This window comes from Anguilla rostrata, chromosome 5, assembly GCF_018555375.3.
Source record: "Anguilla rostrata isolate EN2019 chromosome 5, ASM1855537v3, whole genome shotgun sequence".
NCBI classification, from domain to species: Eukaryota; Metazoa; Chordata; class Actinopteri; order Anguilliformes; family Anguillidae; genus Anguilla; species Anguilla rostrata.
The window spans coordinates 44,229,627-44,245,168 of NC_057937.1; the positions used below are offsets into that span (position 1 = coordinate 44,229,627).

General features: G+C 39.8%; 1 protein-coding gene across 1 annotated transcript in view; it reads right to left on the reverse strand.

The window, feature by feature from the left end:
• LOC135255363 (protein unc-13 homolog C-like) overlaps positions 1-14,551 on the reverse strand; it is a 100,464-nt gene extending 85,913 nt beyond the window's left edge. The window contains exons 1-5 of the mRNA XM_064336441.1: positions 11,410-14,551; positions 5,221-5,243; positions 4,539-4,594; positions 2,420-2,498; positions 692-697 (exon numbers count right to left, since the gene is read on the reverse strand). Of these exons, the coding sequence (XP_064192511.1) occupies positions 692-697; positions 2,420-2,498; positions 4,539-4,594; positions 5,221-5,243; positions 11,410-14,500 (3,255 nt within the window). The 5' untranslated portion in view covers positions 14,501-14,551. The remainder of the gene's footprint in view (positions 1-691; positions 698-2,419; positions 2,499-4,538; positions 4,595-5,220; positions 5,244-11,409) is intronic.
• Between the last annotated feature and the right edge of the window lie 991 nt (positions 14,552-15,542).

Below are 15,542 nucleotides of genomic sequence, written 5' to 3' on the forward strand. Positions count from 1 at the left end.
GAGGGGGTTTAAGGAAAGCTGTTATTTTGAATTCAGTATAGCTAATATGTAAATTCCAGAACTTTTATAGCTGAAGAAACAAAACAGTTAAATGCTTTGCATGTTTTGGTTTAGTGTGAAAACTAATGGAAATAACACATATTCATTTTCTATATTGAAAAATGAAAAAATAATCTCTGTTCTTTTTCTCTATAATGTGAATATATGGCTTAGGGGAATTAATTCTAAAATCCAAAGCCAAAACATAATTCCTCAAATTATAATCAGTTAAGACAAGCCAATTAAAGAAAGCAAAAGCATGCAAAATTATACACTGGTCATGGTTCCCCCAGAGTACAGAGGGATTTACACCTCCAAAGCAATTAAAGTCAAATTGATCAGATTGAACCTCCCACGGAGAGCCCCACCTCCACCATGTTCTTCTGACTCCCTACCATAAATAGCATGGCTAAAAATACCTTAATTGGATAATGTCATGCATCTATCAAATGTGATGTAAACAATGTATACCATGTGTGTGTGTGTGTGTGTGTGTGTGTACTTGTGTACACAAGTTCATGTAAATAGAACTGTAATTCTACTTACTGTAGGACAACAGCTAAGAGATATGCTGAGTGATACCTTATAAAAAAATTTACCTTTTAAGCAAGATAATGACAAAAGCAAAAATAAGACAAGAACAAGCTCTTACCAAAGCCTTGAGAGGTCCAGCAGCAAAAAGAAGAAGACAAAAAAATTCAGTTAGGGAAAGGACGAGAATAAAAGATCTAAAATTATATCAACAGAAGCCCTGCACAAACTGCACATACAGTATATTCTGCTTCTGTTGCCATGCAAAAACAGCTTATCATTATACAGGAGGAGAGCGTGAAGTTCATGAAAGCACTTTTAAAATATAATTCTGAGAAATGATCAAAAAGTCATTACTGATGCAAGCATTACAGACTGCAATAATCCAATTCAACCATGCTTTGCGATATCTCTTATGCCTGCTACAGAAGGAATTTATAATATTTCTGCTGTCTATAATGCACAGTTTCAGAAGGACGCAGACCGACGGACAAGAGGCCCTTATAATCCTTCACTGTGAAGCCAGCAACACAAGACTGACGCAGTTACATTGAGGAGTGAATTTTGACCTTGGCCCAAGTGGTTAAAGAAAGGTAGGCTACACTTAATTGGCACCAGTCCAGGCAACACAATAGGAATGCAGGCATTGACAGCTGACAATATTGGATTTTTCTTTACCATTCGCCCCTCAGCTACAGCCAGAATCATGGTAAAGATTCATGGAATGCCACAGGCTTCGAAAGCACGGGAATGTAGGTGAGGGGTTACAGTGAGCTGTACATGAACGTAAATGTTGATGTAAGTCTCCTGGTCATGCAGTGTAGAACAGCCGAGGTTGCTGCAGGCATCGGGATGACGCGCATCCAAATTTTAAACAGGGCTGGCTATATGTTTTTACAACCTCCTCCCCGCCCCTATTGCAGGTTCCTCCCATCTCACCCTCCCCCAAATTATCTAAACACTGCTGCTGCACTGAAGCAATCACACAGCCCACTGAGGAGAGAAAACAGAGGAGAGGAATGGGAGGACGGGAGCCGGATTAAACCGCTTGCGTTCGGTGACTTCATCTGGGGTGCGGAAGGCTTTCTGGCGCATCACATGTACATGACTAAAAGCCTTGGCACAGTTCAGTCAGATTTCAATGAAGTCCTCGTATATATTTTTGGGTTGAGTTGTCAACATTTCAAATGGCGCCAATGTTACGTATATCCTGTTCGGCAGAGGGATGACGAATAGCACTCGGGCTGAAATCTGACAACTCACTGAAAAATATCACCCATAGTCATTATGGGGCCATGTGGGAATGGTAATATATACGCAAAACCCAAAATATGACAGCCCATACTTACCCAGATAAAAGTTGTTTTTTTATTTCATGAGAGATATGGACAAATACAATCATCAAGCATCAACTTTTGCTCTTCAGTGTTTAAGCATTTGTCATGTAAAAAATATCAGAGCAATAATCTCTGTTTACATTATGCTGTCAATTAATACAAAGAGCCATTGTATCTTTGGCAGGACATTAATTGTACTGATTTACTCAACAATTTTACACTTTTACAATTCAATGTGCTATGAACATGAATTATACTGAACATACTTTATGCAGCCCAATTATAAAATAATAACATATGAAATACTAAAATGATCAGACACACATACGGTAAATGCTATTGGGCAATTCTTCGCATGAATGAATTACAAGTCTATGAAGTATAATGGCACATACTAACACAAGGCGCTGTTGCAGGCAAAGGCTATAATAACACTTGTCCTACATAATATATTGGAAGCCAGATAAATTCTCCATAAATCAGGAGTAACCTTGTTGAGGTGGATAACTCACCAGGTCTCGGACAATAGGCATAGTTCTCTTGCGTCGTAAATCTGGCATGCTGTCGATACCGTAAAGTATGCTGCCCGGCCTGGTGGAGCAGACAGATTTAGTGCATATTAATATCATAATAATGCTGTGCACTGTACATGTAAGACATAACAGGACTGAGAGAGAAAGGATTATTTGATTTACGGTAACGGTGACCGGTGCCCGGCGCCGACCGTACGTCATTTCATTTTTTGGTCTTACGGTTTTGGCTTGCGTGGCCCCACAGTAAGAACAGCTAACACGTTTTACACCTCCTCCTTCAAATGGCAAGCCAGCAGGGCGCAGCGCAGTGAAGCAGGCACTGCCATTGGGCTCGACAGCGGGAGGGCAGGCTTTAGCTGAGTGACGGCGAGGGTGACTTTAAACAGAGATCCTCAGGTGCAGCTTTCGGGAGGCTGCGCGGCCCCCAGCTGCTCCTTCCCGCCGCGTTGCGCGGGGCGAGCGTCACGCCCAGGTGGGTGGGTGTCAAGGTCGCACAGGGAACGCCCCAGCCCCCCCAGGGGTCCCACCAGGTGACGCGCACTCGATCCCCAGCCACATAGGGTGACTGCATTTGTGTGAAGAGTGACCCAGACACTTCACCTGTGCGGACTGCATTTTCAGGGAGCGGTCTGGACACTTATGCGTGGTCTGGAGAGAGAGTGCTTTTCTATTTGATGGAATTTCTGATAAACAGCGACTGTCTGAACCTCTCTGCCAGCAAGTGAAATTTAGTCCTCATGCTTTGCAGTATGGCCTTGTTTTCGACTTCAGGTTACATTATATGGAATGAAAATAACAAAATGTAACAAAAATAAAATCTTATTTAATCCTGCCTACAGGAGTGGTCATTGAAAATTCTCAACTGACAGATGCACATATAATAGCAGCAAGCTGTAGTGATCTCAAGTTGGAAAAAAACTAACATTTGCATGTGTTCGTCAAATAAAAGAGCAGACACTGATTGAACCCACGCTAACACTGCATTTCGCTCAGTCTGAAAATTTCCTCATCAGATCATCCGCAGTTATAAGCAATATAACTGGATACCAGACCGTGCATTGAATGAGACACATAACAATGCTCTGCACATTTGCTGCCCTTTGACCAATTAAAGGCCATATGATTTTGATACTGTTTCAGCAGTGTCTTCGCAAGTCACTATAATGTGAGATTTATCAGATGGAAAAAACTGTAGCTCAGAAAGCACACTACCACCTAGGTTCATGCAACTTGGAGGTGAAAATACTTGGTTGTTATACTTTTAGAAAGGTCAAACAGTCCCACATTTGGCAGAAATTCTTTCCCTCTTGCTATACAAATAACATTGACATTGATAACACTATTTTTTTATGATGTTTATAATTGCATCTCTGCAAGCAATCAAGCCAGAACACATTTCCATTGGACCAGCTTGTTAACTGCACAATGCTGGCAGGACACAGTATCAACAGGAGAGCAGGCCATAATCTCTAACATTAATTACTTCAGATGTGCTTTTCACATTGTCCTGTTTACATTTCCTGTAATAGGGTTAAAAATGTACAGAAAAAAAACAAGAGGCAACATGTCTATGACCTGACTTTGGTTGTCTTATATGCATGCATATATATGTTCAATGAACGTGTGAATATGCAAATAAATTATGAGATAATTCCTCCAATGTCCAATTCTAAATTCTGTGGAGTGTGTTTTTGTAGAGGATAACTCAAGTGGTCATCTAGCTAAACTAGGCAGTAGTTAAAAAAGAAAACCATGTCTGTTTAAATTACATTCAATTTACATTGGTAGTGTGCTCTTTTATTTGCTTCCCTTAGCTTTGTGCACAAATTAAAATATATATTTTGTGTATTTTCAACTGTTTATGTCAAATGTGATAATAATGAAGGGTGCCACATTAGCCTTTGATATTGCTCCACATTTTCCATGCTTCTACATTGAACAATTTGTACCAAATGAATGCTTGTAATTCTGAAATTACATTTTTTTTTTCACATTTACATATGCCGTAAATATAACTGGATCTGATAACCATCAGCCCTTCATGAAGATAACCCCCCCCCCCCCCCAGTGCTGATTGTTAACAATCTGTTCCACTCACCCTCCAGCACTCCCCAGTTTTGATGGATCCAGGACATTGCTGCTTACAAGCCGTGCCTTCACACAAGAGACAGTGAAAATGTTACTTTGGAGTCTTATCACACGCCATTGTTTTAGAGACAGTAAAGCCCCTCCAATATTACTTCACACACAATACATATCAAATTGACTGTTATTTAGAGTGGTGCACTTTATCTGCAGGACGGTTCAGGCACAGAAGAGTAAAAAGAGCAGAACTGGGTCAAAATCCAGGAAAGGGAAAACAATATCAGTTATTATTTTCTGTGTAATTTGAGCAATGCCTCTATTAAGTTTGAAGTGCCAGCTCACAGTTTTGAGCACTATTTTTCTCATTTATAATGCATGCTTTTTACTGAACTGGGTACCATCACTTGTAAAATGCACCACGTGATAGAATGTCCTTGATTCTGGAGAACTGTCTAACAAATGCAACAAGTTGCATTTTCAAAAGAAAACAAAGCGATGGCGTTAAAATAAAAGAATGATTAACAAAAATACATAGAAAGAATTTAATGAAAATACTCAATCACATGCAGTGCTTTACAGTGACTGAATGAAATGGTCATGGATACACCACACTGACAAGAAAGGAAAGAGAGAAAAAGAACATGAGGATAAAATAAATATTAAATATGAAATATGAGGAACAGCAAATTTAAAACCTGTGCATCCAAAGCAGTGCTATCTGAAAAAGAGAGCCAAGGACAGGAAGGTAGAACATTAGAAAAGTTCCTTTAAGGGGTATTTTCTGACAAGACTTTTCCTGAGAATTATACAACGCTAAGTGTTTTTCGCACAAGTGCGGCATTGTAAGACTTGAGATTTATCCTTGCAAAATGTAAAAGTGCCCCTAGGGATATCTGACTGTGAATTGTTGCATTCATAATACTAATAGTCCTCTGGTATTGAATCATTCAGGCTTTACAAGAAACCCTGGAATAAATATTAAACTGTCAGTGGTGTTTTCTGCAGCTATTCTGTATTTTTTTTCTGTGACAGGGACTGTTGCCACTGTAAGGCATTCGGTTTATACCACCCTGAAAATGTTTTCATCTTTGATATCAACAAATTAATCATGCTTCCATCTAGATAATTCAGAACTGTCTGCCAGCCAGTGCATCAGGGAATTGTGGAGAGCAGCTCATTTTTCATGCATGTTATGTATCACTGCTCCAGATTCTTAATCTTAACCAAATTCGAATAAATTTCATATCCTCTGCAGTTGACAATTGAAAAACATTGCATACAATAAGCCACTGATCAATATAACTGGTATAAATGTCCTGTTGTCTACATAGAAACCCCAGAATCTGTACACATCTGCTTTTGGTTTTTTTGCAATTACATAAAATAAAACAAAATCTAAAACAAATGAGTATTACAGTCATAAAAGGCTACTGCATATTAGACAACATAAGGCAATGAAGTACAAGTATAACTCGCCTTAAAAGGAATGCCAGGACCACTATGAAATAGCCTGCACAGCTAAATCTCTGCTGTTAATATGAAGCAGACATGGATGGTTAAACACCATACTGATAAGCATTATCTAGAGCACTCCCCTTCTGTTAGCCCACACAAGGGCTGATATTTTTACCAGCCTGTTTCGTAATAAACCAACAATATTATTATCAAAATGCAGGGTTTCCCTCAGACCTACTTAGCCTCAACAGTACACCGGGACCAATTTGCGGTGAGCTGCTATATTTCACAATTGCAAATCGTGCGGTTTGCACTCTATTTTCGATTTGTGTAAATGAACATGATGTCCCTGGAGAGTAAATTGGTGCCAATTATTTAATTATCACTTCGTTAATGAGTAACAACTGAGTCACTTTTATAGTCAGCTGCACCTATGGTAGCTTTATACACTGAAAAAGGCATATTGCAGAACTGTTTGTGTATCTTGTCCCCCTGCCGCTACAGTATAAGATAATAAATAGTTGAAAGTGACTTTTTATAGTCTTGTATTGTGTGAACCGTTTCTTTTGGATTACGACATAATTGCCAAAATCGACATCTCATGTACTTCCCAAAAAAATAAAAGTTTTCACTTGTGCATGCGGGTGAGAATGGCCTTCAGTAGAGGACATGGAGTACCAGAGGGTGCTGTAAATATTCTTTGACATACAGTGCCCATAAGAATGGCATGAAGCAACCCAAAGTGCAAGTTGGACAAAAGGAAGTAGTGGGATTGCACAGTATTATAAACAATTGCACATACGTTTTGGAAAACAGAACTACAATGTTTAAATCAAATAGTATAGTGTGTTCAATAAAGGTCGATATGAAGACATTTGCATGTAACTTGTCATGAGCAGACGAACCACACAGACCCCCTCCCTCCCAATTCAATCAACCACCTCCACCTCAACTCCCCACCCACCCAGGTCAGCACTTGCCACAGAGACAAACTATTTTCCAACAGGAAACCCTGGAATTTACCATAGAAACAGCTGGAATTCAGTCAATGGGACTATATTCAAAGGTTGAAGAGATGCTAATGATATCATCAGACTGTAAATGAAGGTTACTTATCTTCTTTGAATTCAGTGTCCCTGTCATTTTAAAGCAATCTACACACAATTACTGTGTTGCGATAACAGCCTCACATCTACAAACACACATAGTGTTATTTCAAGTGGTTCCGTCTGTGAGGTAACAATACCAAAAGATGATGTTTTTACCTATATCCCAGTTGTAATTCTCTAAAAAAATCATCATATCAATATTATTCATGGGAACCAAAACAAACTGCATTATAAGCAGGAGCAATCACTGGGTAAGAGCCAAAAACAGTGAAGGACAACAATACATTTAAAAACATAGAGAAATAAGTAGCCATCCCATTTTAAAATTTAAAAAAATTGTATTGTGTTTTGGCATTAATCAATTTTCCAAATGTATGTATGTATCTCACACCAGAAAATGTATCCCACATTGCACATCATCAGTGTGTTGTATTAGAGGACATGGCCTGGCATTGCAATCTTATTTACTATAAAAAACACCACCTGGTCATGTAAGACCACACAGAGCACTCTTCAATGAGAGAACAGTTACTGGCCGGCACATTAGGGCATGTGTGTCACTGAGTACACAGTTAATTTTGAAAAGGAATGGTCCAAAAACAAGTACACTTAGAATTCAGTCAGCCAGAAATTCTTGGGGAATGAATTGCAACCACATTCTGCCTAAACTGTCTACAACAACGATATATATGAGTTCCAAATGAAGACGTGCAGAGTTTCAGAACAAAGAAATCTATAAAGAAGTCTAAAAACACATAAAGCCCCACCTGGGAGGACTATGGAATTCAATCACACAAATATTAAGATATTGGATTTTAAAAGATCATCAACAGAAGATTGGAAAAGATGGCAAGATACCAACAGCGGACTGAAGTGTACAAAATATACGTCGGCTCAAGTGCAATTACATTGATGGGGTGCATATTACTTAGCAGTGCTTCTTGTATGAGTGTGGAAGAAGAAAGAAGGAAAGACATATAGCGTGAACATCTCAATGTTCATAAACAGTCAGTTAAAAGTGTTTGAATTCAGAGACTATACCTAGAGAATATTTACAAAAAAAATTGTGCCCATTTCTCACAAGAAAACCACGTAAATTTGTATCTCACAAATCGTATTTGCGCAGTAGATAAAACAACATGGCCCTCTCTCATTGAGACCTCTATTTTTAATGACAGGTTCAAACTGAAATCTGGAGCAGGCATGCTCCTTCCATCTGCACGAAGCAGATACAGAGAGGGAAGGAGTGGAGCTCAGCCCATCTTCAGAACACATGGCAGCCCACTACTAGACTGCAATAAATATTCTAAACAAAGCTGACCTGGTTAAAAAATGCCCCTGGGATGGAGGAATTAGCATCTGAATACAGTAGCCTCTTGTAGCAAAGTGAAGATTGGGCTGGCAGGCAATGCAAGAAGATCAAGACTCGGCTGCCAAGCTATGAACATGAACAGCGTGATTTTGGAGGTGCGCATAGAATATAAATGCAAATGTTCACACACTACGGTTCTGTTGTTGTTCTACACTGCTGTGTTCTTGGGCACCAGTTTATGCTGAAGATGACTTGAAATGCACGTTTAAACAAACGTGCACTCATATCATAATCATGCTGCCCACAATGAGCTCTGACAAAGGTCTCTCTTGACCAATCTGGGCTTTCCCAGACATTTGTAACTTAGAAATCTAGTAATTTACATACACTTTAATAATTCATTGTGCTTTTCTGCTCTTAATTAATGAAGATAGATTTTTCCTTGAGCAAGAATTGTTTAAACATGTGCCATCATGATAATCAACTAAAGCTGAATCAACAAAATTTGATATATTGAAATCTTAAAATCTGTCAAAAATAACTCACACCACGTACTGAGTATTTAAACATTCATAACAACTAAACAAATCAGGGTCTTTATTTCCTACAGGGATACTGATCTTCTACTCTGTGTTACACAGAGCAAATTTTATTGAGTGCAAGCAGGCTACCCTATACAGTGAAAGCTTTGTCAGTATACACAACAACCCGAATATTTACACCAATATTAAAATTCACTGACAACTATATGAGCAGGCTAGTACAATTCCAGCAGATTTTTTTGTTTTTATTGTGAATACAGTGGCTGGTGTACCCATACACTTCCTTTTATAATAAAATATACACAACGGTTACAGTATGCTACTAACTTTAGCAAGCTGGCAAGCTAATTAACTCAACTAACCTCCAACAGCTCTCCAAAAAAAAGGCTGCAGATCACACAGAAAGCCAAGAACAGCTCTGGCAGGCCCTGCCCTGTTTAAGACCCAAGCAGCCCTGGTCTACTGTATGTTCTGAGCATCCCCAATTTAAACCTAAGCTCCTGTAAATACCTGCCATTCCATAACACCAAAATGTATAACTATATATCATATGCCTGACTATGGGACCCTGGTACTGTATTTTGTGTTCAAGTTTCAAAAATCTGGGTTAGGAGCATTCTGAATAAGGCGGAATTGAGTCCATTGGCTCTCTGATGATTGTAATTGAAAACCACTACCAAAGTGTGTCCTCCTCAAAGCAGAGTATGTTGTTCTCCACAGCTAAGCCCATTCCTCCTGTCTCTCGGTCAATATCTGTCATGTGTATCGAGCAGAGAATGATTTTGCTGTTGCCACAGTTCTGTCTAGATATTGTTTCAATTGTTGCATGTTACGAAATGATTTGTAATTTGACACTAATACACCATAACCTTGGTGAGAATCAATGCCATGAAATTTCTCATGTCATTGTCCTGCTTCAGAAAACTGGACAATGCCAGTCTTTTTTTACATTATTCTTGTGTCTCAAAATAAAGCCAGCAAAAGCGGTGTTTAACATTTTATATAAATAAAAACTGTTAATCAAACATGCATTTATGACCGAGAATATTCATTTAGTCATACAAATAAATAGGAGCTGTATAGATCAATGATAAAATGCTTATTCCCAAAATGATTCATCAATAGGCAATAACAAATCAAAATAGAAAAAGCAACAAAAGAATCAGCACAATATGCATATGGAAGACATATCACAGCCAGCTGGGAGGAAGTCATGCAACCAGCACTGAAAGGAGTACCACAGCCTCATGGTGAGGAAATAATCTAGTTATTGTTCATGCTTCTGAAACACTTGATTGGTCTTTAATGATTATAAAAAAATATCCAGAGAAAACAATGGCCGATGTTAAGATACCTAAATAAGTACACCAAGAATAAGTGCAAACATGCTTCCCAAAAAACCATTTTTAAAATGTCTACATATAAGAATGTCATTCCATCAAATAACAGATCAACTGCTACCTTCCAATAATAGCAAACATGCCCCACTAGTATAATAAGCCAAACATAAAAGTTATATATACACCACTTTCAATTTAGTGATTAAAAGCCATTAATTATTTTTGTTCCATTGAGGTGCCATCAAGGTGGAAATTTGTCATGGACTGTTTTGGGCAGCTATTTCTATCTGAAAGACCTGCCAACATCAGGGTGTTATGGGGCATACTGATTTCATAATTTGTTTATGCATATATGCTCCATCCATTTAACAATAAAACCAATGTTCAAAATCAATTAAAATGCATGCATGGCTCTCACCATTCAAATGTTACATATTTATAAAAAAGCATGGCCAAGACTAATAAATATCTGAGTTTAAAGACTCATGAACCGTTTCAGGGAGACGTACAGGAAAGTTAGGGCAATTACTAATCTAACGGAAAAAAGAGAGAAAGAAAAAGAGAGAGAGAGAGAGAAAGACAGAGAGGGAAAGAAAGAAAAAGAGAGAGAGTAGAGCGTACTGCCATCATCTATTATGCATGAAATACTTGACCCCTGCCTATTCATCACCACACACAAAGTCAAATATCAACTCCAATTAGACCAAGAGAAAACAAGACCTCTCCAGATGACAACCCATGTTAGCTGCCTCACTGACGTCCCTTACACCACTGAAACAGAGTCTGGGGTTTCCAATCAGTTCAGCTTCTATGCCTGAGAGCTATCATGTATTTCAGAATGTTTAAAAACTCTGATGATTTTGTACTGTATTTCTGAAGTAAAAGTGACAGACTAATCCTATTCCATTTACTGTAGTGTCAAGTATGTCTTAAAGACAAATTTATCTCAATGGTATAATATTTCACAGGTATGTTTTCCTTTTAATATGCTATTATGTTATATTGTATATCATGTATGTGTGTATATCTCCTACTCCAAATTTTTTAATATTGCTTGTTTCTCAAATCATTACAGCCTTACACTGAGCATTACAAAATAAAATGAAATGTACAGTGTTGTATGTACCTCCAGCAAGAATCTGTTCCTCTAGCTCAGCCATTTGTTTCCTGTATGCCCTCAGTGCTACTTCTTTGAAAGTTGGTCGTATTCTCTTTTTGGGTGCAGTTTCACCCGATGGTTCTGCTGTAACATTTAGATTTTCATCCTGTTGTTCAACTGCTCCCTCACTTTCCTCTAAATCTTCAGTGTCCTCGGTTTCTTCAGTATAGAGCATTGACTCAATCTCTGGTGTTTCTTCTGTTGCTTGGTTGTCATCGTAGTCCTCGCTGTACTCTTCGTCATACTGCTCATCATAGCTACAGTCATATTCTAACACAATGCTTTCTTCCTGAGGTTCTTCATCTTCCTGATACTGTTCCTCCTGGATCAGGTCCTGTGGAGACTGTTCCTCCTGGCACTCTTCCGGCTGGTCCTGTTCCTGGGGTTCATTTGCATTTTTCTTGTTCTCCAGATTAGCAAGTACCTGCTCCATGACCTCCACATAATGTGTCTCATTGTCCACGGGCTGTTCACTGAGCTCCTCTTCATCAGCCTTGTAATAGAACGGCTCAGTGTACACATCTGAATCAATGGTTGTGCTGGAATCATTTGCAGTAGACTGGGATAAAGTTCTGAACCGACTCATGAATGAGGAATTGCTAGGTTCTTCTGTTGCACTAACGCTCTGGGAGCTTTTGGTCCAGACTACCTCTAATGCGGATTTGGCTCGCTGTAGGGTAGAACCAAATGTTGGGAAGCTGAAGGATTTATCAGTGAGGTCAATGCTGAGCCGGCTGTGCCAGGATTTGGGAACCTCTTCACATTTCTCAATGGGAAGTTCGCTCTGACTCCGATACATAGTGGCTGTCTTGTTCTGATTTTGATAAATGTGATTAATGTTGACTTCTGGGAAAGGGTCACTCTGGACATCAGGTTGGCTTGCAGATTCACTCTCCACACCAGGACAAGTAGAAGGAGTGCTATCAAGTGTCATGTAGCTCTCACCCTCAAACTGCAGGTCCACCTCTTGGCATTTTGTAATATTTTCAGGGAAACCAGGATTAGCTGTGGGGTCAAAAGGGCTGCTGATCTCAGAAACTAAGTTCTGTTCAGTTGAAGCATCGAGGCCTGAGTCAGCACCTTGTTCTAAATGGTGCCAGTCCTTCCATGGTGAAAGGTCAGCCTGCAAAGAGAGCTGAGAACCACTGTAGTGGCTCCTGTCACCTGATGCACAGACTAACCCATTGCTAACACCGCTGTCAACCGTTTCTGCGGTCTCTGCTTCATTTGGTTCCACAAAAGGTGGGTTTTCCTGGCTGAGGGTTTGGCTGGGTGGGCTTGCATACCAAGAGGATGCCAAGTCCTCCTGCTTCCTCTGCCAAAGTTCCTGATCTGAGGATGACAGCAAGGAGCAGCCATTAGCCCTGGTGAAAAACTGGCTCTCTGAGAAATCCTCAGAATAAGACTGGCACAATTTTGAACAGTCTGACTCTGAGCGACTGAGTTTGGGTGTGGAGTAGTCACTCTGGGAAAGCCACACGGGAGTCAGGTCTGTGTAATAAGGCTTTGTTTGCTTATCCTGGTCTTCGTATCCTGCTGACTGGAAGGTATCTTCAGCATAATGCACTGAGCCAGAATACATGCTGGCATCAGTGGACCGATTATGTCCATCGTGGGATTTTTTTTTATCAGACTTGCCTTTGACTGCGGCCTTAGTCACAACTGCATATTTATTTCTGTTCAAGTCCTCTAACTCTTTATCACTGTCCATAGAGTCCCAGTCATCAGTATCTGTTTTCTCTTTCGTTGAGACTTTTATGTCCATGCTTTCGTACGTTTGCGATGAGGTCATCCCTTTGTCTTTCCTGTCTTTTGGTTCATGTACAAGACTATCAGTTGAGACTGAAATGCCCGTGCCTTTGAGCTTGTAACACTTTTTCAAAACTAAATCCCTGTCTTGGAAGGTGGAAAAGATAACAATGATGGGACGTGGCTTAGCATTAGGACATTCTCGTTGTTGCCCTAACCGATGGGCAAGTTCAATTTTTAGTGTCTTGTGTGCTTCAGTAAACCCCATTTTTTCCTTTAAAATTTGGTAAATAAGACTGTCAGTTTTCTCATGCTTTTCCTCAGGCACATTTATGAATCTCAGAGTGGCTTTGCTACCTTGGTGGTGGACCTGCTTGATGTAATCATGTATGTCTCGCGTTTCTCTCCGCGACTGGACAAAGCCTGAGCGCAGCTGCTCAATCTCGCTCTGCACCACCTCCACACTGCTGGAGATCTCATCGATGGAGTTCTTGAGGGCGTTGACATGCCCTCGCAGTTCAGAGAGCTCCGTCTCGATCTGGCTGATCCCCTGCAATTCTTTGAAAATCATCTCCATGACGTCCTGAGTCTGGCTGATGCAGCCTGTTGAGCTGGATCCAGGCTCCAGCGAGGTTACCTTCTGCTGCCGTCCAGCCCTGTCCAGAGACTTGCTCCGGATACCTAGAGTTTTCCTCCAGTTGCTGACCTCTGAATCTGAAGAGACACATTCTTGACTTTTTTTCCATTTTCTTAGCTTTCGCAAAGCTCCCAGCCGGAGGGTGTGCAGACTGCTTCGTTCCACCCTTTCCCCCTCTGAACTTCCATCAGAGGGTGCCAGGCTGGTCAAACTCTTCCTGTTCCGTCTTACTGGCATAGTGTGGGCTTTTTGTTCATCGAATCTATGGGCAAGTTTAACCTCACTCAGAGAGTCAGAGTAACTGCTATCGATAGATAAGACCTCTTGGAGCTGACTCTCATTATTATTAAACAAAATAGCGTTTTTTTGAAGTCCATTAGCTATTGCAACTCGGTAACTGAATGTCGGGGAAAGTGACGAGGGATCGTTTTTTCCGTCGTCCTCCTCAAGGGATATGTTGCGAGCTGAGGAACATTTGGAGATTTTTTTGACTGTGCTTTTCAGAGCTGTGGAAAAAGTCGGATTCCGTGCCTGCGGTTCCAGGGTCAATTTTGGTTCTTTTTTTTCGCTACTTTCTTTCTTCTTTGTGGGATTTGCCAATTTCTTTGTAAACATTCCTTTGCAAATCTTTACAATGTATGATGGGAGGCTCTTGAGTAGGGCAGAAACCATGGAGGGCAATGTTTTGGTGCTGCTTTCCAAACGTAGTAAAACTGGACTGACTTATAAATCCAGCAGTGACAAAATATACAAGGAGCACTTAAAAAGTTTTTTTTTTAATGTTAACCCTGAGTGACAGGATAAAAAAGTTCAGCGTGTTGCTTTCAAAGGTGATCATACCACTCCGCAAAAACTGTACATCCTAGTGGAGGCCCAGAAATACTGTAAAATCCAGTGACTCTCCTTGTGGCTAAACGCATTGCTCTACAAAGGAAACCCATTGATTACATATAAAATAAAGATTAAACACAGTTGCACACATGAAAAATAAGTGTATAGAAGTATATTAACACAGTTGTTTCATCACTATTCAACACAACACTTATCTGCTCATATCAGGTACCCAAATGATCAATTTTATCACAGATTACTCATAGTTTAAAAAGCTATGCATCACACAAAACATTGTTTTCAAGACGAACCGCCACCAGAACTGGAGGAATAGCACAATTATGCATTATCATTATATCTGTAGTCAATTGAATCTGTTTGTGGATTTTTCTTTTTGAGGTGAACGCAGTGCAATGACTCATTGCATTTTAAAACACAGCAGAAAACTGCTTGGGCAGTCTTCATTAGGCATGCTCTCTGGCACTTGGATATAGATGTATAGATTTATCAAAGTCAATAAACAGGAACCTCGCCAAAATGCACCTTTTACAACAGGGGGCACAACAATTACATGAATTGGCCTAATCCTTATTAGTGATGTGCTGCTGAACTGTGGACATGGCATTGAGGAAGCACATCCCAATGTATATAAATAGAAATAGAACTGAGAATTTGTTTATTCAATCCAAAGGACCAACAAGGACACCATGAAGGCCAGCCTATATAACTATTCAAGCCATAACATTTTTCTATGGCTTGAACTAAAAACAATGAAATTATATCTAGCTGTGAGTTTAGTGAATTGTTTTAGCTTCAAAACTTACTGCTTTTCTGCATTTTTCCCAAGATGCCATTCAAACCTTTCAGTGTCACTTGAAATTTG